Source organism: Boleophthalmus pectinirostris, unplaced genomic scaffold (genome assembly GCF_026225935.1).
Source record: "Boleophthalmus pectinirostris isolate CB_2022bp ecotype Guang Dong unplaced genomic scaffold, ASM2622593v1 HiC_scaffold_18, whole genome shotgun sequence".
Classification (NCBI taxonomy): Eukaryota; Metazoa; Chordata; class Actinopteri; order Gobiiformes; family Gobiidae; genus Boleophthalmus; species Boleophthalmus pectinirostris.
In genome coordinates this window covers 12,556,074-12,582,904 of record NW_026571133.1, presented here as the reverse complement: position 1 = coordinate 12,582,904, position 26,831 = coordinate 12,556,074, and the positions used below count along the sequence as shown (strand labels likewise).

General features: G+C 37.1%; 1 protein-coding gene across 1 annotated transcript; it reads right to left on the bottom strand.

Annotated features, from left to right (window-relative positions):
- nrcama (neuronal cell adhesion molecule a) lies at positions 1 to 26,831 on the bottom strand. The gene is made up of 29 exons (XM_055153671.1): positions 26,802 to 26,831; positions 26,474 to 26,632; positions 24,885 to 24,990; positions 23,480 to 23,673; positions 23,263 to 23,385; positions 22,351 to 22,521; positions 20,714 to 20,825; positions 19,332 to 19,513; positions 18,586 to 18,717; positions 17,802 to 17,945; positions 16,800 to 16,911; positions 16,477 to 16,643; positions 15,847 to 15,994; positions 14,958 to 15,082; positions 13,662 to 13,763; positions 13,239 to 13,436; positions 12,712 to 12,782; positions 12,412 to 12,637; positions 12,214 to 12,329; positions 11,100 to 11,310; positions 10,740 to 10,862; positions 10,483 to 10,659; positions 9,986 to 10,018; positions 8,909 to 8,977; positions 7,490 to 7,612; positions 7,261 to 7,416; positions 5,942 to 6,073; positions 5,034 to 5,112; positions 1 to 1,371 (listed from the first exon to the last, which is right to left on the bottom strand). Exons 2-29 carry the CDS (start codon positions 26,565 to 26,567, stop codon positions 1,137 to 1,139), a joined length of 3,861 nt encoding a protein of 1,286 aa, XP_055009646.1. The 5' UTR covers positions 26,568 to 26,632; positions 26,802 to 26,831; the 3' UTR covers positions 1 to 1,136.

Sequence of the window (26,831 nt, the reverse complement as noted above, 5' to 3'; positions counted from 1 at the left end):
GGTGCATTTCATATGTCACGACCAAATAGCAGCGATTGGTTAAATAAAAATAAAAAAGTACCCACCTACCATCGAGCAAACGAATCCTAATGCTGCGAGGCCAGACAGTTTTCACAAAGTGAAATCAGCAGATGAATCAGGCTAAAGTTAGACTACACATTTCAGCAAAACCTTGTATTACTTATATTTAAAATTTTGCTTCTTCAAGCAATCTTACCAAGTTAATATCTTTCTATTTTGTTGAAGTTTAAAATTGTACTTCCTGATTGGACATGAGTGGCCGATAACATATGAGGTAATTCCAACAGTTACCTAGCAACTGTACCGTAAACAAGGGGCAAAGCTCGTGCAATTTGTAGTTTCCTAAATTAATAATACACAGGAAAATGTGTGTTCTTTATGTGAAAAAATGGTCCCTGCGTCTAGGATGGAACTTTGTGTCTTGATAATAAAGTATGTAGCACTACATCTGATAAATTTCAACTTTGTTTTCAACCTCAAACTGAGACTGGACTGAGTAAAAGTTTGACATACCGCCCTAACACAGGTACCATCCCACCAAATGAAGCTATAATCACAAAAACATGAAAACCTGTCATACGCACTTTAACTAAGCCATGTAATAATTTTAAATGACAAATTGTTGTATGGAAATAAGGAGAAATTGGTTGCCCAGTGACCAAAAGCTTGATGGTTCATTTCCCACACATCACCAAAATATATTCCTTTTGTAACCTGAGGCAAGACACTTTCACCTTCACCTTATAGTAGGCGATCTTCCAGTCAAGAGTGATTTCTTATTTTTCCAGTGCTGCATATGCTCCTATTCAAAAAATTCAATGGCACAGAGACACTTGGCCATAAACTTTTTGTTACATTCTTGCTCCTTTTATATTGCTTCCTCTTTAGTTCCACTCGGGACAGCCCGTTCTTTCTTCCTTATTTGGGATGTGTGGCGTTTGCGTGGTTTTTCGATGGAGTCACAGTGGGACGGGGTGGGGTGACGGGCGTGAAGATGTGAGCATGTACCAGTAGTCCCGTGTATTGATTTAAACCATCACGGTCAACAATTCAACAACAAAGTGGGGGGGAGTGGCCAAGACAGATGACATCACAGCCAGGCCCCGCCCCTTTCGTTAGACAAAGGAGTTCATGGCGTTGACAGGAGATGGCGCCTCCGAGCTCTCGTTGCCTTCGTGCGTGTCTTTCTCCTTCTTGCCGCTGTACTGACCAATGAAAGATCCGTCTTCGTTAAATTGTCCATCCCCGCCCTCTCCGTAGTCCACCAGGCTGTCATCGCTCTCATCGCGCCTCACTGTACCGTTTGAGGGGGTGCGGCTTCCCTTCAGGGGCTTGTGGTCCTCGGTATCACTGTGTGAGGGATAGACAAACCAACAATTATTCCAGGAATCTTAAACAGGAATTTTAGTGTCAGTCAAAAACCCTTGTGCTACTCATGGCAAGCTCCGAGAAGTAACTGTAGATTGAGCCGTTCCACTGCACTGTTAGCTTCCTCTTGTCTTGTGATAATAACTATAAACATTAAAGGTCCTAAAATTATTATTATTATTTTGTTAAAATACCAAAAAATTTAACACAACTTCATTGCAAAACTATATGTAATTTATAGAAAGCATACCGTATTTTTCGGACTATACGTCGTGCTTTTTTTCATGGTTTGGGTGGTCCTGCAACTTATACTCCGGTACGACTTGTATATTAAAATTTTCAGACTGACAGCCACGAGAGGGCGCTCTAGGCTTGTGTGTCAGTATTTATTACTCGCGTACCACTGTCACTTCGCATTCTACTGTGCATGCCTCCTGTAGAAAAAGCTGTTGTTCTGCTGTAAATACTGAAATATGCAGCCAAAAGCGGTAATAGAGCAGCAGAGAGAAAATTTGGAGCGAGCGAGAAACTTGTGAGAGACTGGCAGAAAGCGGGGATAGAGAAAGCAGCTTCATGGTAACCGGGCGGGTGAGCCTTGCAACGTTCCTGGAAGTCACTGGATGAATCGACAAAGCCTGAACATCAGTGACAACCGAAACCATCCTGTCAGGATTCAGAAAGGCCAGAATAATTCTAAATGGAACTGATGCTGAGTCTGACGACAGCTACACAGAAGAGGAAGCGGCGCTCCGTTTACATCATAGATAAATGGTTTATCTCCGGAGGTCACGCAGAAGTGACACCGAGAATGAAGAATTCAATGGATTTAGTGATTTGGAGTGAGATCGTGAGTTTGGTAAACTTATGTTCTGTTGTTTACTATAATTATCTGAATAACTGTTAATATATTACGTTAACATATTAACGCCTATTCAGCCTGTTGTTCTTTATTCTGTTGTTATTACTATAATTTGCCTTTCAAGATGAAATGTCAGTTTCTAGTCTCTGATTTTACAAAATACATTTCCCCAAAAAGTGCGACTTATAGTCCGGTGCGACTTATATATGTTTTTTTCTTCTTCATTGCACATTTTTTGGCTGGTGCGACTTATACCGCAGAGCAACTGATAGTCCGGAAAATATGGTACTTACGTAGAGTTGAGTTGAATTTTGGAGGAAGAAAAACATTATTTAGAAAATTGTTTAAAGTGATTAGACACAAAAAGGGCAGAAAAAGTCAGGTCAAGTACCCATATACAGTCTATGGCATGCATCCTAAAACCAGGAGATTGCTTTTTCAAATGGCATGCAGCTTTGGGGAAAAAGCTACACATATGTCTAAAAATTTTAAATCAAAAAGAGTGATATAGTGATTCTTGCAACATCTAATTTTCCCATAAACATTTTTTTCCCAATATGGTTCCCCCAATAGCATGTCTGGCTCAGATCTTGAAAGCACTGATACAAATGCTGAAGTTTACCTATGTTAAACCATATTAAAAGTACAGTGCAGTGGATCAGCTCTAGACGTTAGTTAGCTCTGAAGGGAGAGCCTGGTAGCTGCATGGGTCAGGGTTAGTGACTATGGCTTCATGTGCACGTGCCATTCACTCTCGCTGTTTACAGAATTGTTTACATGCGTTATTCAGAAATGCAGTCGTCCACAGTCTCCAGGCAGAAATCCTTTTGAATAAAGTCATTTTGTGCATTAGTGAGTTCATTTGCAAGCCCTGCATTCAAAGTATTCACAAACCTTGTGTTAAGTACTGTAGAAAATTATTACTGTACCCAAGAATATTTTGTTGTTGCTGTTTTATGCAGTTTCATCACCATGCCTATGTTTCAGTTTCAGAGCAGTGATTCTCAAACTTTTCAGACCAAGTACAACCTCAGAAAAAGTAGGTGTGTAATACTAGGTCTGTAAATATAAGAAGATCTGGAACACTTGATAACTATGTAACTTTTTTTTTTTTTTTTTTTTTAAATGGCAATAACCATATTATTGTTCAGTAAAACAAAAACCCACATGACTTAATTAACCAGTCTATGTCGGTCAATATATTGCAATATTTTTTATTATTAAATGCAGCTCTCTATACTCAATATACTGAACTTAGAGAACCATGGACTAACACCACAAACAAACCAGGACTATGGTCTAAAGAAGTAGATTTGGACCTGGAACAATTAAAGCAGCACTTTATGACTTTAGGACTAATCTAAGCCTAAAAAACTAACTGCCTATATATAAAATTTATCCAAAGACAGAAGACCAGAGGAAGCACACCACACACCACAGTTTGAGAACCACTGAGTTAGAGGAGGTTGTGTAAAGTACATGCTGTTATTTAGACCACATGTGGTCTTACCTTTCCATAGACCTGAATCCCAACAAGAAATAAATGAAGGACACATGAAATTCGGTTAATGAAACATACAGTGATTACTGGTCTGTTTGAGCATTACTTCAAGCAAAATGATGCTACTAAAACTACAAATAAAAATAAGAATCTACAGCAAGTTAGCCCTTAAATGTATGTATTAGTAAATATTTAATGGCACCAGGTTTAGCTTGTGTACATTTGGGGAAATAATTGCAAGCCTTGTATTCAACATAATCACACACCTATGCAAAAGTTAAGTATGAGAGAAGCCAGAAAGGTTAAGCAGCCTTTTCAGTGCAGTACTGGTTATCATTAGTGTGCTAAATAACTATAATTAAAGTTTTAGTGTAAATCTTTACCTCTATGATAATATTAACAGTTTAACAGCCAGCAGGAGTTTGCGTGAATTACATGCTGCAATTTTGAACCACATGTTGTCTTACCTCTCCATAGACCTGAATCCCAATAAGATGTGAATGAAAGGACAGATATAAATCAATAAATGAGATGCATCAACGATTACTGTTCCATCTCTAATAAACACAGACACTGATGGACCATACCAGCCGCTATTAGAGTTATGCTGAAAATGAAGAAACAACTATCATAGTTACGTTGTGTTATGTTCAGGCCTGTCACAATAACATAGTTTGATGTGTGATATATTGCTTATACGTTAAAACAGACATATAAATAAACGATAATATTGAAACATGATAACCCTACAGCAAGAGTATCCCAAAAAACTATTGTAAATGTACAAAATTTGTATAATTACCTGCAATAAATAAACAGCAGACACTTTAGTAATTAGTTTGTATCTATGTTGGCCATCTACAACTCAAAAGTTATTGCATTGCCATAAAATAACAAAATAATTCCTACTTGTGCAAAGAAATGAAACACACAATGAATACTGACTCCCGGAAATGTCATGTAGTGAACGATAAATCAATATAGTAATTATCGTGACAGGCCCAGTATTGTTTAGTTGCTGCTACAGAAAATGGTATTTTAGTACATTTGGGTAAATTACAGAGCAGAGATGTTAAAAATGACTGCATTATTTTGGGTTAATTTATCGCTGGTAATTACTCTTGCCTCACTGTTTGGTAAAGGTGTCTGGAGGGGCGTGTATCTCTGCTTCTTGGTAAAATGTTCTACACACAACAGTACACAGTCAGATTAGGGATGAATATACAAAAATCTACTCTGAGTAACCAGCCTGACTTAAAGTAAATGTAATATAGTTTTGCTCACCTGTATTCTCCAAATGTGCCGTCGTCCTCCTTCATGGGCTGAATCTCTGGGTCTTGGTGTGCATCTTCTTTCTCTTTTACTATAAAATCAGACAATAATCATAGCTTACTTTTCAATTCTAATTACACAAAAGTAGGCCTGTGATATGTGAAAAAATTGCAATATTCAGCAACTATGTTTTGTAATGCGATAAAGATATAATGATAATTATATTTTAATAGGGATGTAACGATATCCAAATCTCACGGTACAATATTTTGATGATATACATCTCATGATACAGTATTTATTGTGATATTTTGTGGAGGTTAACAAAATTGTGAATACGCTTCTTTGCCTTGACAAGACTTAATTCAAAGACCGAAGATTTAAAAGTGCTTAGAACTACTATTTTTTCATGTAGTTTGCACCAAAATGGAGCAAAGATGTAGTTCCCTCTGTTATTTTAGCTATTTCTGCACCATAACAATAAATTTAAGCAAAAAACACTTGTGATATATTGTGATGGCCCACAATATTACTGAGAGTTTTGAAGATACGATATTACAATATTTTGTAATATATTATGTTACACCCCTATATTTTAATATACGTTTTAACAATAATTTAACAATAAGTTCAGCTGAATAAAATGAAAAACAAAATATATATATATATACTTAATATAATAGACTGTGTCCAAAAAAAGAAAAAAAAAAAAAAACTTCACAAACCAAAACAAAGACCAAAACAAGCATAAATTAGGAAAATGCTTAACTAATATCTGCTTTTTTCACTATACTTTCAAAAAAGGTACATTTCTGTCAGATAAAAACTGTTATATATTTATTTTATGTCTTAAGCCAGTATTGCAGTATCAGTATTCCTGTGGTATTACATACAGCCCTACAGTCCTATAACTGAGATACCTGGATATTTTCCTCCTTTGTTCCTCTTGATGAAGCAGACGATGAGGAGCACCAGGATGAGGAGGGCTATAGCACACATGAGTCCAATGAACCAGCCCTGTGTGGCTATATCCACCTGCCGACTGGCCACCGCTGTGTACAGAGAGTGAGAAAGGACATTATAGTGAGATTATTACACAGTTACCAATATATTTAGGTTTAAAATCACAAATGGATGGGATCAAAATAAACTGTGAAAAGAAATTATGATGGGTTAATGGTCAGGGATGGTGTAAGCACTGAAAAGTAAAAGATAAAGCAAAAAATAAATATTAAAAAACTGCCTTTGAAATAATGATTAAGGATACATGCATAATCTGGAGTATCTAGAGTTTTCATGCTCGGTCTCTGTGTAACTACATCAACTATCTAGAGCTGCACAATCTCACAAAGGCAAATAAATGTCCTTTATCTTAAAAAAAAATGAATCTGACAAAAAAAGAATAACATATTACCACTGTATTTTAAAATTGAATTATTTTAGTACAATAAGTTATATCAGTCCAACTTTATAAAGCAAATATCTTACCAAAAAAAAAAAAAACCTCTTGAATTTGTGCAGCTCTAATATTTACACTACTGTACAACAGAGGTGGGACCAAGTCGTCGTTTTGCAAGTCTCAAGTAAGTCTCAAGTCTTTGAACTCAAGTCCGAGTCAAGTCCGAAGTCAAATACAGGCAAGTCCAAGTCGAGTCTCGAGTCACTGGCCCATAAGTCCAAGTCAAGTCCAAGTCGGCTGCTTTGGGCTTCAAGTTATTTCAAGTCTTTAAACCAAAGTACTTACATTTTTGCAATTATATGAATTTTAAGATAAATTGTACTTATAAAGTCATAGCATTCATAGTTCATATATGAGTATTTATAGAGTTTATAAGAGTAGTAGAAATGCTTTTTTTTTTTTCTTTTTACATGTCTTGACAAAATCTTAGAGTGAATCATTACAGTCAGGATACAGGATAGAAAGAATTCAGATTTAAAAGTGCTTCTCAAGTCTTCTCAAGTCAGAGGCCTCAAGTCCGAGTCAAGTCCCAAGTCACAGGCCTCAAGTCTGAGTCAAGTCCCAAGTCTTAGTCCATTTTATCAAGTCAAGTCTGAAGTTCTAAAAATAGTGACTCGAGTCCAAGTCACGACTTGCAAATCCCCACCTCTGCAGTACAATCATGCCAGGACAATTCTGACAATGACACTAAACTGAAAAAAAAGGATGAGGAGAAATAACAAAATAAAAGTAAAATGTGATTACTACAGGACAACCATCTATGAAGCCATGCCACTTCACCTGGCACCGCCACCTCCACCTCTTCAGTGAAGTGGGCCGTGGATACCGAGGGGTCCCGAGCTACCACACGCACCCTATAGGTCGATCCTGGCTTTAACCCTTTTAGCATATGTGAGTGAGAACCATTTACCAACTCCTTTTTCCAGTCATCTTTACCTACAGGACCACATCAGCTCATATTACAAAGCAGAAATTGAAAAATCACTGCAATTTTGTTTTTAACTCTTACTATTTTCTATAATGTATTCCACATAAACATTTTTGTGGTGTCCAAAGTATTCCCAACTGATCACGGCGCCCTCTTCAGAGACAGATGTGTTAACAGTGCCAAAGGTTGGACCAAGAGGGGGCGCTAGACATGGGAGAGAGAGAAAAGCATTGTTTTGTTTTGTGATAGTCAATGCAATATTAGTAGTAGTAGTAATATAAGTAGTCTTGGTTTTCTTTGTAATGTCTCAGATGTGTTGTCAGGATATGAGTCAATTGTCTATTAATAGGGGTAATATATTTAATGTAGTGGTGGAAGATAACGAAGTACAAAACTTACACATTTTAGGTATTTTAGGTATTTTACAGTGGATAATTTTTACTTTTACTTCGCTACATTTGAGAACATGTATCTGTACTTTCTACTTCACTACAGTTTACCTTTTTACCTGAACTGAAAAGTAAAACATACTTTTCTTGATGGTGTCTGAGTCCTGCTGAAATGGCTGAATGTTATTTTTAGCACATTTAATTTGAGCGAACACAAAAAAGCTTTAAAAATCAATTTGATTTGAATAACTAATTGCCAAATGCTTTATAAAAATCACTACATTTCATTCTTAAATTGTTCTAAAAATCTCAGCAAAAATACTTTTTACTCTTAAAGTACATTTTTAAACAGGAAATTTAATACTTTAACTCAAGTAGATTAACTTTTTGCCTCTGTAGCAGTACTTTTACTTAAGTAACAAAATCGATTACTTTATCCACCACTGATATAATGTCAACTTAAGTGTCTCATTCAATGCTTCATCTATTAACCAGCCTTAAGATAATGGATGAAATTTAGCAAATTTTTGTGCTAATAATATTTTTGCTGGAGCTGCCTCCTAACACATGAATTAATATGCACAGATCTAAAGGAAATATATAATGAAAAAACAGTTTACACCAGTTTGAGTATGCAATTGGCAGTACAATGTTGAGTCATTTAAAGGGCCTGTATTGTGCTTTTTTCTGATCTACATTTTAATGTTTCCTCATCACGAACATACGTGGAGTTGTGTTTTGTTTCATTCACACATGTTTAATAGACCTTTAACTTGCATATTTAGTTCTTCTCTCAAACAGGAAACTGCCAAACTCTACTGAACTAAAGGTAAAAGGTAGTTGATAACTTGAAAACTACCGCTTCACGACATCACAAAGTGGAACAGAGCATTTGGAGCTTTAGAGATGCAGACAGACTAATAATACAAAGTTACTCAAACACACGTGAATGAAACAAAACACAACTCCAGGTTTGTTTTTGAGGAGGTAACAACATGTCCCAAAGCTCACAAGAGATAATTTTGCGTAATATAGGACCTTTAAATATGTATGAGAGGATTGTCTTGGTCAGGTTTAGTGTTTGGGGTATAAAGTGGGCACAGTGCTGTACCCTTATGCGACGTGGGAGGCGGAGCTTGTGTGATGGGGGAGGTTGGGGGTTGAGGGGGCACTGTGGGGCCTGAAAGAACATGAAGAGAGTGAGACATCCCAGAAACATGTACCAGAGAAAGAGACTGTGTTCGTGAGAAATAAATAAATAAAATCATGCTCTGCTAAGAGTACGCTGCCCAAAAACTGTGCTTTCTAATGAAAAATGGTCAAATTAGTACCTGTGGTATTTGGTTTCAGTGTCAAATATTTTAGTATGCTATTGGTTGCTATTTAAAGTTGTTGATAAAGTAGATACTTATAGGAAAAAGCACAGTTTTGTACAGAAGCTTGTCTGCATGCATCTTTAGATCCTGTCAGGTTTGAATAACACTTTATGCATTAGCTGGTTAAAAGTTAAAGGACATAATCTGACTTATTTATGGGTTAGTTTGAGATTAGAATAAGGTATTAATACAATGCTAACAAAGCAGCCACAAGCGAGGCTTCAAATGAAACATGTCCATTTGAAGAGAGCTACTACCAAGAGATAATACCAAGCTGCAAGCATTAATTATATATCAAAGGTGTATTGTGTAACTTTTCTGGCGGAGGGTCCGTCAAATGTTTCATGGAGATGTTATGCCTTTGTCTAGTTTCACAGTATGCTATTAAACATTTCTATCTCCATGGAGACCAAACCAGACCAAGTTACAGTTCAGATCTGTGGAGAGGCGACACCTCTCACAGTCAGAATGTCCATTTTTCTAAGTATTGTTGAGATATAAAACCACCTAAAACTGAATAAATGTAAAGTAGAGCTGTTTAATGTCATACTGTAGAAAATTCCAGGCAGAGCATTGACATATCCATAGAAACAAACAGGTGACAGACCCCAAACTAAAAGTTACATAGTGCACCTTTAAACTATGGTACTTCCTATTCTTTCATATAGAATAGGAGGCAAACGAGGCAATTGCCATGGAAGTCTTTTACACATGCAGGATTTAAGAGAAATACAGTTCTATTATTTGCTCAGTTTCTTGTGGCAGTGTAGTACATGCAGATACTTCCATTGGCATTGGCATTGTGATGTTACCTTTAACCGTTACTACAGGGGTCTTAGTACGAGCTTCAGAGAGAAAGAGAAAAGAAAGTACCAAGTGTATTTTAGGAGCAGTGTGTTGAGTGTAAGAAATATTTAAAATGTTCAAAATGGTTGCCACATCAGAACTATCTATGCTATTTCACTTCACAGAGATCCCTGGAGTTTAACCTTTCGACCTTGATTGAAGATTTTGGATCCTCAACCTTAAAAAATGTACATGGTGTCCCTTTTTTATTTACCATTCAAGTTCATTTTGAAGTCAATTACGTGAATGATCAAAATGGCATCATATACCAGGAAACTGAAACCCATTAACTGACTTATAATCAATGAAGCACCAGAAAAAATAAGTCAGATAGCTAAGGTTTACAAAAATCTCATATCTTGTATGTACTATGTGATAAGTAACATGAGTAAACCCTGAGTATTTAAATATCTAAACACTGGAATACCTATGACCCATCCTTTAATGAAACAGCTGTACTCACTTGTGTCCATAACTGTGAAGGCCTCCTCTGAAATGTCTGGTCCTGATCCTATAACAGTCTTGGCACTCAGGTAAAACTTGTAGAGCATGCTGGAGTTTAGGCTACTCAAAATGACGGTGGTCTCGTTGGGAAGGAGGGTCATAACTTTGATGGGCCCTAGTTCACTGGTGCTGTTAACTGCAAAGACAAGATATGATTATTTGAAAAAGCAGCAGGCAAAGAAAATGAGGGTTATTAGGGATAATAGGTTACAATACCTGGTTGGTATTTGAGTGTGTATCCCAGTAGTCGGCCGTTGTGGCGCTGAGGGGGTCCCCACTCCAGAGTCAGAGAGTCCAAACCGGGATTGACCACATTCAAAAAGGAAGGACGTCCTGGGACTGGAAAATACACAGGATACATGATAATAATTGCAATTTCAGGCTAATCTGTTACTTTATGTATAAAATGAGAATTACATAACTACTTTCCTACTAAAACAAAAACTTTACCCATTTTTAAATTCTAAATAAGTAGCAAAAATAGCAAGAGACTGGTTTCAAATAAGCCATAATTAATACAGACTAATGCTGGGGAGCAGAAAAACAGCCCTGTCAGCCATCTTTAGCAGCACCCACCTCCCTCCGGGGTCCCAAAGGTCTCGCTGGAGCTGGCCGGACCCTCTCCTTTGCTGTTGAGGACTTTGATGTAGAGGTGGTACTGGCTGAAGGGCTGGAGTCCCGGCAGGCGCCCCTCACTCCTGTTTCCGCTGAACATCAGAAACTGTTCCTGCTCCGACTCAGGCTCCTCCTCTGACTCAAGAAGGCCGCGCTCTCGACGGAAATACACCTACACACAGTTTCATTACTACCAGTCTGGATAATTAAAGGTGCATTGTGTAACTTTTCTGGTGGAGGGTCTGTCACCTGCTTGTTTCTATGAATATACATCTGCACACAGTTTCATTATTACCATTCTGCAGTGGTGGAAGATAAAGAAGTACAAGTAGTAAAGTGCTGTACTTATATAGAATTTTTAGATATCTATGCTTAAGTACATTTTACAGTGGATACTTTTTACTTTTACTTCACTGCATTTTAGAGCATTTATCTGTACTTTCTACTTCACTACATTTTTGAACTGGACTGAAAAGTAAAAAGAAATTATTTCATTTTTTTTTTTTTTTATGTTTGTGTTAGCATCCTGACAATTTTTTTAATTCGTGCTTTACTTTTACTTTTTTACTCTTAAAGTATCATTTAAAACAGGCACTTAAATACATATACTTAAGTAGATTTTTTTCATGTGATACTTTTGCCTTTACTTGAGTAACTTTTTACCTTTGTATCTGTACTTCTACTTAAGTAACAAAATTTAGTACTTTATCCACCACTACCAATCTGAGTTATACATGCATCATGACTTATTATAATTCACAATATTATACTATCTTTTCTGAGTTCAAACAGTGAAAGATCTGTTTTATTTGAAGGTGCACTTGTAATTTTCCAGTTGGGGGGTCAGCAATCTGCTTGTTTCCATAGAAATGTTTCCTGGAATATTCCTTAATATAGCAGTAAACTTATATATCTCCATGGAGAGAAGCAGGCGACACCACCAGACCAAGTTACAGGTCAGTGGAGAGAGGACGGCACTTACATTCAGACACTATTGAAATAATCATCAATTAAAATTATGTTTTTTGAGTGGTTTTTGTGTTGTTGAATAATGTTTTTTGTGTTGTTAGTTTACCTTATATCCCTGGAGTTTACCCCGAACTGAAGGCATAGACACAGGCTCCCACTGCACCTCTGCTAAAGTGCTGTTATGGATCGTGACCTTTACATTGTCAGGGGCAGTCAACGGTACTAAAATAAAAAAAAAAAAAAAGATCAAATAGTTATTATCTAGAGACATACTGGCACAAAATCTCACACCTGAATTTCTTACCATCTTCTCCAGAGTATCCAGTCACCACATCAGGGTCTGGACCAGGACCATAGTCATTGACAGCCTGAACTTTGATCTCGTAGGGTACAAAGGTGGGGGTCCCAGTCACGACAAACTGAGAGACATTTGCTACAGTTTTAGTGGACCACTCCTCCTCCACACCCTTCTGTCTCCACTGCAAGTTGTACTCCAGACCAGGGCCGTTGGACTGGAAACCTGTCAGAGGCTGCAAGGAGACAGATGTTTTGAGATTATAATTGGAAATGGAGTTAATTTAAAATAATGAAATAAAGCGCTCACAGTCCAAGAGATGACCAAGTTCCCCGGTTCAGTTCCTTCGCCTTGAACATTTGCTGGATTCACATCAGGAGCTATAACATTGAAACCATAAAAAATAAACAAAATTTAACAAACAAACCAATATATCTAATTACTTTTCTTATTTTTTAAGGTACATCTTTTGAAAATACAGCAAAAAATAGTGCATTTGTGAAAGAAGCATTGTCTTTCTAATTAAATTAACCTCAAAATATAAACGAGATCCTGCGTTAAGACAATTACTCAGGAATTTCTTGGACCACTATTTTGTATCTCTACTTGTTTTGTACTTGAGTTTGTCTATTTTTGGCTACTCTGATCACTTCTGAGAAAACTACATAAACAGTTTGATTTTTGCATTGACTTAACAGACTTATATTTAGACAGACTTTATTGATCCACAAGAGAAATTACCACACATCACAATATATTATAATAACAAATGCTTCTAATAAGAAATGTGACCCTTTAATTTGACTATTTATTCAGTTATGTGGGCAAGTCTTTACCTGCTGGGTTGGTCCTGTACTGGCGAGATGGTTGGCTGGGGTCACTGTAGCCCACCCCATTCAGAGCCAGGACCCTGAAGGAATAGTACACGTATGGGGACAGGTTTAACTGAGCTGTGGGGCTAGTCCCAGGCACCTCCGTCAGGTTCACCCACACCCCAGGCTGGTGAAGGTGGTCCTCATACTGGATGATAAACTCTGGAAAAACATATGAGAAAAAAGTAAATAAATAAAAAAAAGTGATTGCTATTTCAAATGACAGTTTTGCACTTTCAACAAAACTCTTTAACACCAGGTTTAAGGTTTTTGTGCTTTTCAGTGCAGGCATAAGTTGTTCTTAGCATGTGGAATCTATTAGGCCTTTGTGGTGTATTTTGAAAGTCCTTTTTAGTATTAACATCGGCATTAGCAGTATAGTCGTACTCTGAGTGGGGCTGTTGTGCTCGTCCCCCGGGGTCCATGTGAGCTCCACACTCCTCTCCTTCTGTCCCGTCATCTCCAAGTCGGTCGGCGGATCCGGTCTCTCTGTGAACACAGCAGAAAACATCAACAAATGTCCCAGTGTTTGTACCTCCAGCTATTTTTACAAAGCTGAAAATGAAAGGGTATATACTTTATGCAATGTGAAAATAATATTGAGATACTTAAAGCAACACTAGGTACCTTTAAGAATTAACAAAAGTTTTATTTTTTCCTCAAAAAATCAGCCAATTGTTTATGTCTTTAAGTTATAAACTCAAACCTGTCACCTTTTAAAAACAGGTGTTTGTAAAACTACATAGTGTTGCTTTTATGTAACTTCAAGACAACGATAAATAATTATGAAATCAAACATAAACATATATATTTCATGGCATGAAGAAAAATAAAACAGAAAAAAAACAATAAAACAGAAAAATTAAAAAACACTTCCAAACAGATAACAATGAATGGATAATAACAAAATATAAAACTCAAATTAAGTTAAATGGTTTGAATGGAGTTGGAGAAATGGGGTAGAATATTGTGCTGTAAAATGCACAGGGATCCTTTACCGTATATAATGGGTGGAGTAGGAGTGGCCTCTGAGAGAGCAAGAAGCAAAAAAGTCAAGTTTGGAACAGGATTAGAGAATACTATGGACCATAGACTGTATTCAAACATTTTTAGACCAACTATTAGTATTCATACTGTATCAGTGGTGGAAGAACTTTTGTTACTTAAATAAAAGTACAGATACCAGAGCAAAAAAAATACTCAATTATACTCTTCACATGAAAAAATCTACACAGTACAAGTATATATAAACTATGAAATGTACTTAAATTGTAAAAAAAGGAAAAAGTATTTTGCGCTTATACAGACATCCATTTTTCTTATTTTTGCTTGCTCAAACAATTAACATATTAAAAATAAACCACTAAGACTTTTCAGCAGGTCTCAGACAAGAACAAAAAATAATTTTACTTTTCAGTCCAATTAAACAATGTAGTGTGGTAGAAAGCACAGATACCTGCTCTCAAATAAGTAGTAAGAAGTAAAAGTAAAAAGTATCCACGTTAAAACCCAGATACCTAAAACAGATACTTAAGTACAGTACTTTACTACTTTTACTTCATTACGTTCCACCACTACACTGTATTATAATTTAAACTTACTTTATAATAAAGTTATTTCTCTTAAGGGTCAATATGTTTATGGCTGTGTGTGTATGTCCAGTTTCGTTTGTGAAAACCTCACCTACGACAGTGAGCATGGCGCTGGCTGAGTCATGGTCCAGGGTGGTGTTCATGTAGCAGGTGTAGGTGCCCTCGTCTTCATCGATTATATCTTTGATGGTTAGACTGTCAGTTCCCACCACAAACCTGCACAACAGTTCAAAGGAAATGTCACTTTTAATGAGATCAAACTGTAGTATAGTCAGGCAATCCACATGAACTGAAGACAACCTTGAGTGATCTCAAAATATGTTCTGTTCAAATTACATCTTAACATTCTAAACTGCCCATAGTTTATAATGTGAAGGCCAGGTAATATGCCTAGGGGTGTGCATAAATATCAAAATATCAATTTATCATATCGTTTAATGTTATGATACAGTATCGATATTGTGTGCTGCTGTATTGATATGTCACCAAGGGTATTTTTTGATATATTTCACAAAATTATTTTGTTACAGCGCTACAATTTTGTTGCTTGTATAAGAGGCAAACTTGTTTATGCAACACATTTGACATATTCACTGTTGATGATTAAAATGGGTGTATTTCATATTAACTTTGCACAGGTAGTGTTTTAACAAAGACTTTTAGCTTCAAAACCATGATTTAGTTTTTATTTTTTTACTGAACCGCATCACATATTGTATCAGATCAAAAAAAGCACAGTATTGGGATACGTACAGTATTGTGGCCTATATATTGAGAGATGTATGTATCGTATCAGCAACTTCTTAATGATACCCAGCCCTAAATTTTGTTTTTTACATCCATATATCTTAGGTTGATATCTGGTTTATAGTTATTCATGAGTTCAAGGCCTTCTCAGTTGGTCATAATGTTATACTTGAACAATCAGACTTATTCATCCTATTATCTCCAACATGCATGTTAGAGATACAGCGTCCCACCTGTTGTCCTCACGAAGTGCTGTGTTGTCTTTGAGCCATGTCATGATGGGACTGAGCGAAGGGTCGTACGTCACTTTACATTCAAAAACTGCCTTCATTCCCCTTTGGACCACCTTGTATTCCGGCTGTTTCAGAATACGGGTGGGCACTGCGAAACACAAAACACAATTTATTTATTTTAGTTAATTTTATCAAAATAAATTACTGATCAAATTTAAAGGTGCACTGTGCAACTTTTCCAGTACAGGGTCCACCACCAGCTTGTCTCCATGGTACAACATTAAACATCTATCCAGCATTTATCCATCATGGGTATTTTTGTTGCTCAAAAATGCAATCATTCTATCTGTAAATAGCATTGCCTCTCCACAGATCTGACCTGTAATGTAGCCTATAGTTGTCTCCCTTGAGATAGATACGTTTTTCTACCATGGAACATTCTATACAAAACATTAACATCTCCATGAAGACAAGCAGGTGATGGACCCTTCACCAGAAAAGTTGCGCAATGCACCTGGTGTTTTTTTATTTTACATTTTAAACAAACAAACAAAAAAAGCATTGTTTATTTTTTTTATACGAATTGATCTTTTAGTTTTGAGTCTTGAGTTTTATTTTGTGGTAACTGACCTTTGACCTCCAGAAAAACATGGTTCTCCTTGATGCCCAGGTTGTTGGTGGCGATGCAGGTGTACTTTCCACTGTTCACTGGCTGTGCTACATGGATTTCCAATGTACCATTTTCATGAATCACATGAGAGTCACCCGTCTTGATGCTGATGTGATTGTCTTTAAACCTGAACAGAAAAGCATGCATGTCAATTGTGGTATTTTTGACCTGTTACCTCTTTGTGTACGTCAAGGTTTTTATGTGCATTGTCCCTGATGAATAAACAAATAAATAATTAAATAATAAATAGACAATATAGATTAGGGGACATCTGAACACTTACCATGTGATAGTGGGAATAGGTGAGCCAAAAGAGGCACAGTCCAGCAGTGCATGGCTGTTAGTGATGACCTGGTAGATTCTGTTTGGTGGAGTCAGTACTCTTGGAGGCTCAGCTTTGTAGAAAAAAATTGTTACATTATTAAAACAAATATTTAGTAGTAGATCAGAATACTATATAGAGGGGACTTGACATTCAAACTTACTAGTACATCACATAAAATTAGAAAATCATGAAAAAATCTTTTTGGCACTCATTTCAGAAAGTCAAACCCAAACATTATATAGACTCATGGCACATAAGAGTGAAATATTTTTATACTTTATTTCTTGAATTTGTATGATTGTGGCTTACAGCTAATGAAACAAAATTGCATAAGATCATATTTTAAACATAAATGTCACGCTTCTGAAAAGTATGTAATTTAAAGTATAAAGCAGGTGTCTCCAACATTTTCCTTCTGGTGAGCTACCTTTACAAAATGGAAATATCAAAGAGCTACTCATTTTAGTGGTCGCAAGAAACTGAGTAAATATAAGAGCCTTTAGATGGGGTACAGTTTGATGCCTATAAAACATTTACACAATTATTATCCATTTATTAGTGCATAAAGATAGGCATCAAAATTATACATTTACAATGATAGACATTTAATTAAATCAAATTTTAGTTATTCAGCACAATACGTATTATTCTGAAATCCCTTGGCGAGCTACTTGGAAGGGGGTGGAGAGTTACTGGTAGCTCCTGAGCTACAGGTTGGAGACACCTGGTTTAAAATATTAATTTCTATGCACTCAATACTTGGTTGGGCCTCCTCTGGCATCAATTACTGCATAAATGCGCCGTGGCATGGAGGAGATTACCCTGTGGCACTGTTCAGGTGTAATAGAAAAACTCATGTGTCACGACACAATATAATATATGGGTTTGACTTTCTGAAATGAGTGGAATTTTTTACCATGATATTCAAATTATTTGTGATGGACTAGTATATGCACATACCGAGTACATTGACAAAAGCGTTGGCCAGGACGTATCCAAACTCATTAGAGGCATTACACTGATAAACAGCGCTGGACCCCGTTTGGACGTTGCTCAGAATCACAGTATCATCTTCAATCTTTCGACTGCTATCATCTGGTGCATCTAAAACAGAAAGACAATTATACAGAAAGCATTTTGCTCATTAGCTAAGCACTCTGCATTTATGGGTTTCCGGCAAAGGATTCCTTCCTGATTTGAAGGAATTGGTCCTCCATAATTACAGTAATAACACACTGCAAATCATCATATTATATCTTTTATATGGGAAAGGTCCTCACAAAATGCTTCTAATTTGCCTTAAAGGTACATTGTGTAACTTTTCCAAGGAGACATTATTGCTTTGTCTGGAATGTTTCACAATATATTTTTTATATCTTCATGGAGACCAAACCAGAACAAGTTACAGGTTTGTGAAGAGGCAACCCCGCTCACTGTCGGAATTCCTGTACTTTTGAGCTATAAAACCACCTGTAATTTAATGTAAGGAAGGGCTGTTTAATGCCATACTGTGGAACATTCCAGGCAGAGTAGTGACATATCCATAGAAACAAGCAGGAGACAGACCCCCCAACGAGAAATTTACACAATGTACCTTCAAGCCCATAAACAAAAACCTCTCTCACTCTGTCCCGGTCCTTAAACCAGATTTAAATATAGCTCCTCAACTCCCAAAGTACTTGAGAACATACCCTACTCCATGTTGTGTTTAGGTGTATTTGGTTTATTTTAGCGCTGTACTCACTTTGTAAAGGGACTCCATTGACGAACCAGGTGATGTTTGGTTTGGGGTCTCCGCTTACACGGCAGGTCAAAATTCCAGTCTCATTTGGAGCAAGGATGAGATTCCGGGGAGCGCTGATCCAATAAGGGGCAGCTGTGAAAAACAAATAGACAAATGTTAAAGATGCGCTATGTAACTTTTTGTTTGTTTCTATGGATATGTCATTGTTCCACAGTATAGCATTAAACAGCTCTACCTTGCAATTATTAAATTACAGATGGTTTTATAGCTGGGAAATACCTAGAAATTCTGACTGTGAGTGGGGTTGCCTCTTCACAGATCTGACCAGTAACTTGTTCTGGTTTGGTCTCCATCAAGACAGAAAGGTTTAATGACATATACTGTGAAACATTCCAGACAAAGAAACAACATCTTCATGGAGAAAAGCATTTGACGGACGAATAATCATCACAGCTTAGCAACTTATTACTACATACTAAAAGAGCTGGGTCATAACTCTATCAATATTTAGTTTTAGCAAGTAGGATTTTGGTAATAGGATAGATTGCTTTCCAAATTATTAAAAGGAAAATCTAATTCTTGGAAAAAATATATATACATACATACATACATACAGTATATCTTGGTATTATAAACTGTCGTGAACACAGGTCAAATCACTCATAATTTTTCAAACTGCACTGCACCATTTTTCTCCCTAAAATGCATACGAAATACTGCTATAAGTACTAGTCTGCATGCATTACCTTTCACAGTGACTTTGATGATGTGGTACGCAGAGCCATGGCTGTTATTGGCTATACAGCGGTAGTTTCCTGCATCAGCTTCACTCACATCAGAAATCTTCAGAGTTTTATTGAAGTTCTGGAAAGAGACTGTTTTGGACAACTTTCCTCCATCCTTCTGCCACAAGATGCTTGGAGTTGGCCTGTAATGGACACCGGATGTGCAATTGTCACAATCAGCTATCCGAAAATAAACAGGAAGTGTCCATTAGCACTTGAAATTCGATCAAATTCAAGCATTTGTCTAATACCAGGAAAATCAAAACATTCTGCAGCCTTGTAAATAGCATTACCAAGAAAAAAGCTATCACTGGTTTGGTTAGGGTTGACAATAGGATTAATCATATAGCCATGAAATAAAAAATAAGCAACTGTCACAACTAGCTATTCAATATGATATAATATGATTTTACCAGGATATTATGAGAAATCAATACACTTTGCAGCCCTGTAGATATTGTAATCAGGATTGTGGCCAAATCTTCTTGTCAAAGCCTGATCTTGTTAGATCTCAGAAGATAACCGTGAGTGTTGTTGGTGGTTGGCGGGAGATTGATGAGAGTGATGGTGCAGATTGGCAGCCTTGCTTTCATCAGTCTGCCCCAGGGCAAATATGGCTACAGTAGTACAGTTAATGAATAATGCACCAAATTGTAAAGCGACTTTGAGCATCTGGAAAAGTTCTATATAATATACATTATTATTATATTATTATTATCCGGATTAATCATATTACCATGAAATAAAGTAGAATTACAAATATGTCCTCAGTAATTACCATGTATCTATTTCATTTTCATTGTTGTAATGTGCTACAACTGAAAGTAATATTGGCTAACATTTTGGGTTATAAGGCCACTATTCCTAATTCACTGTTGCACCAAATCCTTATTGTACAGTTTAATTAAAGGTGCACTGCCCAAGTTTTCTGGTGGAGGGCACACTACCAACTTGTCTCTATGGAGATATTATTACTTTGCCTGGAATATTCCATGGTGTGACATTAAACACGTCTATCTAACATCTATTCATTATCTTTCTGTTGCCCAAAAATACAGTAATTCTCTCTGTGAACATGGGTGACTCCACAGATCTGGCCTGTAATGTAGCCTAGTTGTCTCCCTTGAGATAGACTTAATGTCTACCATGGAACATTGTAGACACATATATAACATCTTCATGAAGACAAACAGGTGGTGTGTGAACTCTCCACTCGGAACGTTGTGTAGTGCATCTTTAAGGAAGCCACAGTTCCATATTTTTTGTGAAAAGTTGGTTTAATTTTGTTGCTGTAGCATATGATGGAGATTGCAGCATTACATGACGTCAGTAAAGTAACTTACAGCCCCTCGGCGATGCACTCCAGCTCAAGCGTCTCTCCTTTGAGGACCATCTTGTTGCTGATGGGTCCAAGAGGCATCATAAAACCAGGTTTGCGCTCTCCTATTGGGTTATCTAAACACAGAGACACAACAGTGCATTTCAAACAGACCACACTCATAGACACTTAACTTTTTTCATGAGGGTTACAGTCACGTGGATGGAGTCAACTGAGCAATAATGCACTAATGAAGGGTCTTTGCATAGAGGACAATAGGGACTGGAGATGAGTGATGAAGTGTGTATAATGCTCTATCAGTTGCCATAGTGACTACAGGGTACAGTTTAACCCATCTGCCCACCTACACATGCTAATACACTTCAGATAATCTCTGGGATTTTTAATAACACTATTTCTGTCATAGCAAATTGCATTTTAGAGTGAACAATTACAATATTTTAATGTCTTCTTATTTAAATGAAGAGGTAATGCTCCATGTCAGGTCATATTAGATAATGGAAAGCTAGTGATGTGTTTCATAGAGTGAATGGTTGTCTGGTCTGGTTACACATATAGGCTCTAGTGTGTATGTAAAATATGCGAATACAATATACCAAAAATTGTCCTTGGCCAGCCCATTCATTGATCCATTAAAGGACTTTTAGACATCAGAGAGCCTTGGATGTTCCATGTAAACGTCATTATAATTTATCCATTATCCACTCTATCCCCACCCTTTTTCTCTATGTTTTTCTCTCTTACATTCGGGGTAGTCATGGGAATACTAAGCAATAAAGCCCAAATGATTTAGAAAAACTTGACTCGCTGAAACGCTATGGTAGTTTTTAGTATGTCTTGCAAAATAAAAACAAATGAATGTGGACAGGTTTTCACAGCATATAATGATTTGCTGCTGAATTCTTGATTTTTTGTGTGGGAGGAGAACATATACTTTAGTAAGAACAAGCAGTTCAGTAAATTCAAATTTTATGTACCATGAAAATGTAATGCAGAATATTGAATGTTAGGTTTGGGACAGAGTTCATTCCTGGATCTAAAACAATACAATGAAGTGGGAAGTCTGTGGGGTACAGTTGTTAGCCTCACAGAGTGAAGAGTAGAGTTAAAGATAATTGTTGGGTAAAACCGGGGCTGGGTTCACACTAGGGGGCGCTGTGGGAGAGTGAATCAGCAGCACTCACCACTAAGGTAATCAGAGATATTGTAAAGAGCAGCCACAGTGTCATTCATTGTCTCCACTGAAAATCATAGAACATTGTGAACATGTAAAAACGTGGCTAAACAACACAAGCTGCCTCTTAAATTAAGATGTTCATGGGTTTCAGAGCAAGGAAAAATAAGCACTGTTGCCATAGCGATTAAGTATTCAATACAAAAATATATCTTTTGATTTGATAAAAGGCCTCAAAATGGCTCCAATACACAGAAAGCTGAAACCTGAAAGCTACAGCAACTACTACTACCACAGCCACTATCTATACTATATAAACTTCTTCCTCACAAAAAATCAGACATCACATTGTAAGTATTAATATATAGTAATGGAGAAGCAAATGTTGGTAATGTAGGATTTAACTTTCATCTTTCAATAGCGCATTGTGATGGCCTCAGATGCCAGTGTTCTGTGCAGTTTCTTACGCTCAAGTACAGTGACAGAGATGGGCTGTTTCTGCTGAATGGTCTGGGTGTGGGGGAAGCGTGCGTAGCAGATGTAGTCCGTCCTGGTGTCACTCAGAAGAACATTGGAAAAGTACAGATCTCCGTTTAAGGCCTGGGACACTCGCGGATTCAGAGGTAATCTTTGGAAATCTAAGGAAACATGTTAAACAATTATTAGACATACTATATTAAAACACTGTTGCAATAAGAGCAGCAGTAAACAGCAAAAAGCATCATCAAAACACAAAATCAAATAATGGTCCAGTCTTCTACCATGACACTGTGAACCTTACAGGAATATAATGATCTGTGATTAATTTACAACTATTTACATTTCATTTTGATTTAGTCACATTCTGACCATTGCATCAAGAGCAGGATATTTTTAGGGGGAAAATGACTGCATAATGGCAGTGATTTAAAGGTATAACTTAATGGAGGCACCCAACAAAATTACCATAATTTAATATGTGGTGCTGCGGGACACAGTACAATATAGTTTTGTTTTGTTTTTTTCGGAAGGGGACATGAGCTATTTTTGGAAGTAAAACAATGCTCTGCACATTTTACTAAGTGACGTTCAGTGACGGCTAAGGACTTGAAGCTCCTGCTTTTACTACTCAATTCTCAATGATAGACATATATACAGTACATCTACATGCCCGTTTGTGTCCATAGCGCGACAACACCACTTGTGTCCGCAGCTGGATGATATTGTGTTTGTTAAGATATGCTTAATGCTATACTGCAGAACATTATAGTCAAAACAATAACATCTCCATGAAGACAAACACTTGGCAGACCCTCCACTACAAATGTTGCATAGTCCACCTTTATTTTCCAAAATATTTCACAGTTTCAGGATACAACAAAAAATCTCAGCTGACTTACTGTTGTCCATCCACATTATGATGGGAGGGGGGAGTCCTGCCGGTGGCCTACACTGCAGCACCAGGGAGATCCCGAGCTGCACCACGATTTTCTTATCTTTCTCCTTTGACCACAAGGGGGACCCTGCGAGTCACAGAGGCAGTATCAGATGTCTTACTGCACAGGTAAGAAGAGGGCACATTTAAAACTCATAATTCAGCTAAATGAGATATCTCACTGGACTGGCGGATGACGATGTTGTTGGACACAGCGGTGCCATGGTCATTGTGGGCGGTACACTGGTATGTCCCCTCATAGGCCTCTGCTTTCTCCCCACTGATGTCTATCACCAGCGTCCCAGAGTTGGGCTTCATAGTGACCTTGGGGTCCTTCTCTATGTCAAAGTGGGTGCCATTTCTTGTCCACGAGAAGCTAAAATCAATAACAAAAGCATTCATTTACAGTATTGAGTTGTTCAAGGACCAAGGATCTAGATTTAGAATATGTAGATGTTTATGGGCAGTGATTAAATATGTAAAGCCTACTATATTAAAACAATTTGACTTACAATAATAGGCTATAACTCAGATTAAAGTACACAATACAAAACTATTTAGAACTAGAACAAGAGTGCAGCATTATTTAGAGATGAGAGATATATTATTGTTATTTTGGAGATATGCAAAAATAAATCTATCTAGAATATATCTATAATTAAGACTATTATGCACCACTCTCTTCCACTTTTAAAAGAAGTTTAAATGTTTAACTCTGCGCAGATACACGAATAATGATAATTAGTTTGTGCTGTACTTTGCTATATCTTGCTATACAGTTGCTCTCTTATTTGCTTCCTTTTGCTATCAATCAAGTAGTGTAGTGTGTAGTGTAATCTCACAAGGGTTTAAAGTTATATTTATGCACTTTTGTGGTTAATATGACGGTCTATTCATGTTTTGTGCAGTTTTGTGTAAATTTTTAGTATAAATTTGATGCACATGGCTTGTTAAAATATCATATTGTTATCAAGATAATGAAGAAAAAAAAAAAAGAAAAGAAACACACAATATTACTGCTGGTCACTATTGCTGACACCTAGTTGTATTAAACCTGTTTGAGCCATAATTCATATAAATTCAGCCTGACCAAAACGCTTCACATAAAAGTCAACAAAAACAGAAAGAAAAAGACATACAGATAGCACACTACATGGGCCTCGCTTTCTCCTCGATTCCTCTCTTCGATTCTGCAGGAAATGGGTATGGAAGTCCCACCCACAGAGGAGACACAGGGAGGAGAGAGGATATAAACTCCTCTCTGAGACCAATAAAGTTTAATTATTTTATCTGATGTTTGCCTTCTGAAGCCTCACTCATGTTTAATCCTTTCTTCTGTGATTTTCTTTGGGACACCGTTTGATTGACAGCTGAAAAATGGAGAGGAATCAAGGAGAGGGAAGCGACGAAACAGAATTGAGACGCGGCCCTGGGAGTTTGTGAACCACTGATCTATGCTAAATCAAATCTAGTCTAGTCCTAGTAGTCAAATAACTATTACATTGTTTTAGACAGAACAAATCCAGGCACTCCAAAGAAGTACTATGAAGAAGAACTATTAAATTGTGTTCTTAGGGAGTATCTTACCTGGGATGTGGCTTCCCCTTGGCCTCACAATGGATCACGATGTTCTCCCGTGGATCGAAAATGTAATCTTTAGGAGACTGTAGCGTTATAGTGGGGGGCTGGGGCACTGCAGAAACGTAAAGAGCAAAAATGAATAGGGAATAACATATACATGGATATTTTATGCAGCAGTATCACTCAACACAAACGCAGCATGCAGCAACGCTCAAACATTTCAACTTACCATTCAAGAAACTGAAACAAAGCAAGCAATTCTAAACTAAACCTTGCACCACAATCAAAGTGCAAAACGCATGCAAGTAGTAATAAGTAATAGTCAAACAGCAAAAACTCCACACTCTAATTCAGTGTTATAGCCGACTTACATCCTTCCAGTACTTTGGCTTTTTGTCCAGTGAGACACGCCGTACCACAGTGATACAGATTTAGGAGAAAGTGTTAGTTTTTGCAAAGGAGTGAAAAAGTTCAGATGAAAAAGGCTGAACATTCAAAGACTTTGGTGCATTAGACTGAGCCTGATAAACCAGGTTCAGTCAATACAAAAGAGTAATTGAAGGTTTTCTGATTAACAAAGTGTGTCATATTCAAACATATCTTTCAAAAATGCATTAAAACAGGCACAATGTATTTTTTCTGGTGAAAGTAACACCACATACTTGTTTCCATGGAGGCGTTACAGCTTTGTTAGGAATGTTCCACATTAAAGTATTAAACTAAAAAAAGCAGATGATGCCTCCAAGCTAGGGCTGAACGATTTTAAGAAAAAATGTAATTGCGATTTTTCTGGCAGATATTGCAATTTTGATTTCATCCACAATTTTGTTCAAATCAAGTTTTAGTGCACATGAACATTTGCAAACATCACAGAAACTTGTATCACACCAGAGTCCTGCACCACCAATTTGACGCTGGACCACTTGCGCACATTTGTTTTACATTTTACAGAAATGACACTTAAAACCACATGACTAATTTGGATAAACTATAAGCGCTGAAAAAAAACAGCTCGCTCCTTGTGCTGCTAATGTGGTCAGCTTCTGTCAGACTAAAGGACATGTCTCAGTGGACTCTGTGTTCTTCCTGTGACATAGATGTGGAGATTGTTCGTGTTAAACTTTACACAAATGCCAGTTTTAAATCCTAGCCTCCTAGTGTGGTGGTGGTGGTGGTGAATTACTTTGTGGAGCATAGACCGTGACGCAGACCCATAAATCAAAAACGAAATTGCAATTTTCGGTCCACAATGAGCCCTACAGCCCTACTCCAGGCTAATTTACAGGTCAGGTAATTGGTAATTAATAATGCTTATAACATAGACGTTTAATATCATACTGTGCAACATTTCAGGCAAAGCAACAACATCTCTATGGAGACAAGCAAGTAGCGGAGCCTCTACCAGAAAACTTACATGGTACAACTTTGAGATTAAAATCCGAATTAAAACCATGCTAAAACATGCTTAAAAGTCAGAAAAGTCTACAGCTTTTCCGTGGCTAGCTGAAAGTAGCCAAACTATATTTTTTACTAAATTACAGCAAGATTTTGTGCAAAGATAATAAAACTGAAATAGTGATTGATGCAATACTCACGATCTAGAGGCACTTCCAGCGCTAATGTGAGATGTTGTAAAACTAAGAGAAGAAATGTCCCAAGGCCACATGTCCACTTCCTGTGTCTGTCCATGCTGATAATCTGCTATGTCCAAATCCAAGTGTATGGTCCGAGCAGCGAGCAGGGCAAAATCCACACTACAAAACAAAGAAGAATTGTAAATATTAACAGAGTGTTATTCCAAAGAAATCATTTTACAATATTCATATCAGTAATGCCTCTTTTGGTTGTTCCTATTCATTCACACTTAGTTTTCCTACTGTACAGTTTACAATGAAGTCCTTTAGTCTCGGTTTTTTTTCATACCTGACAGTTTCGACTGCTCACTAGTGGTCC

Bases quoted from the DNA above. Each gene is read 5' to 3' on its own strand.
- nrcama (XM_055153671.1), bottom strand. From the start codon at position 26,567: ATGGACAGACACAGGAAGTGGACATGTGGCCTTGGGACATTTCTTCTC. The intron at 15,083-15,846 runs GTGGGACGCTGT...ACTGTTGTGCAG, and splicing joins GCACTTCGTGAGGACAACAG to GTTTGTGGTGGGAACTGACA. The intron at 1,372-5,033 runs GTGAGCAAAACT...TCCCTCACACAG, and splicing joins GGCACATTTGGAGAATACAG to TGATACCGAGGACCACAAGC.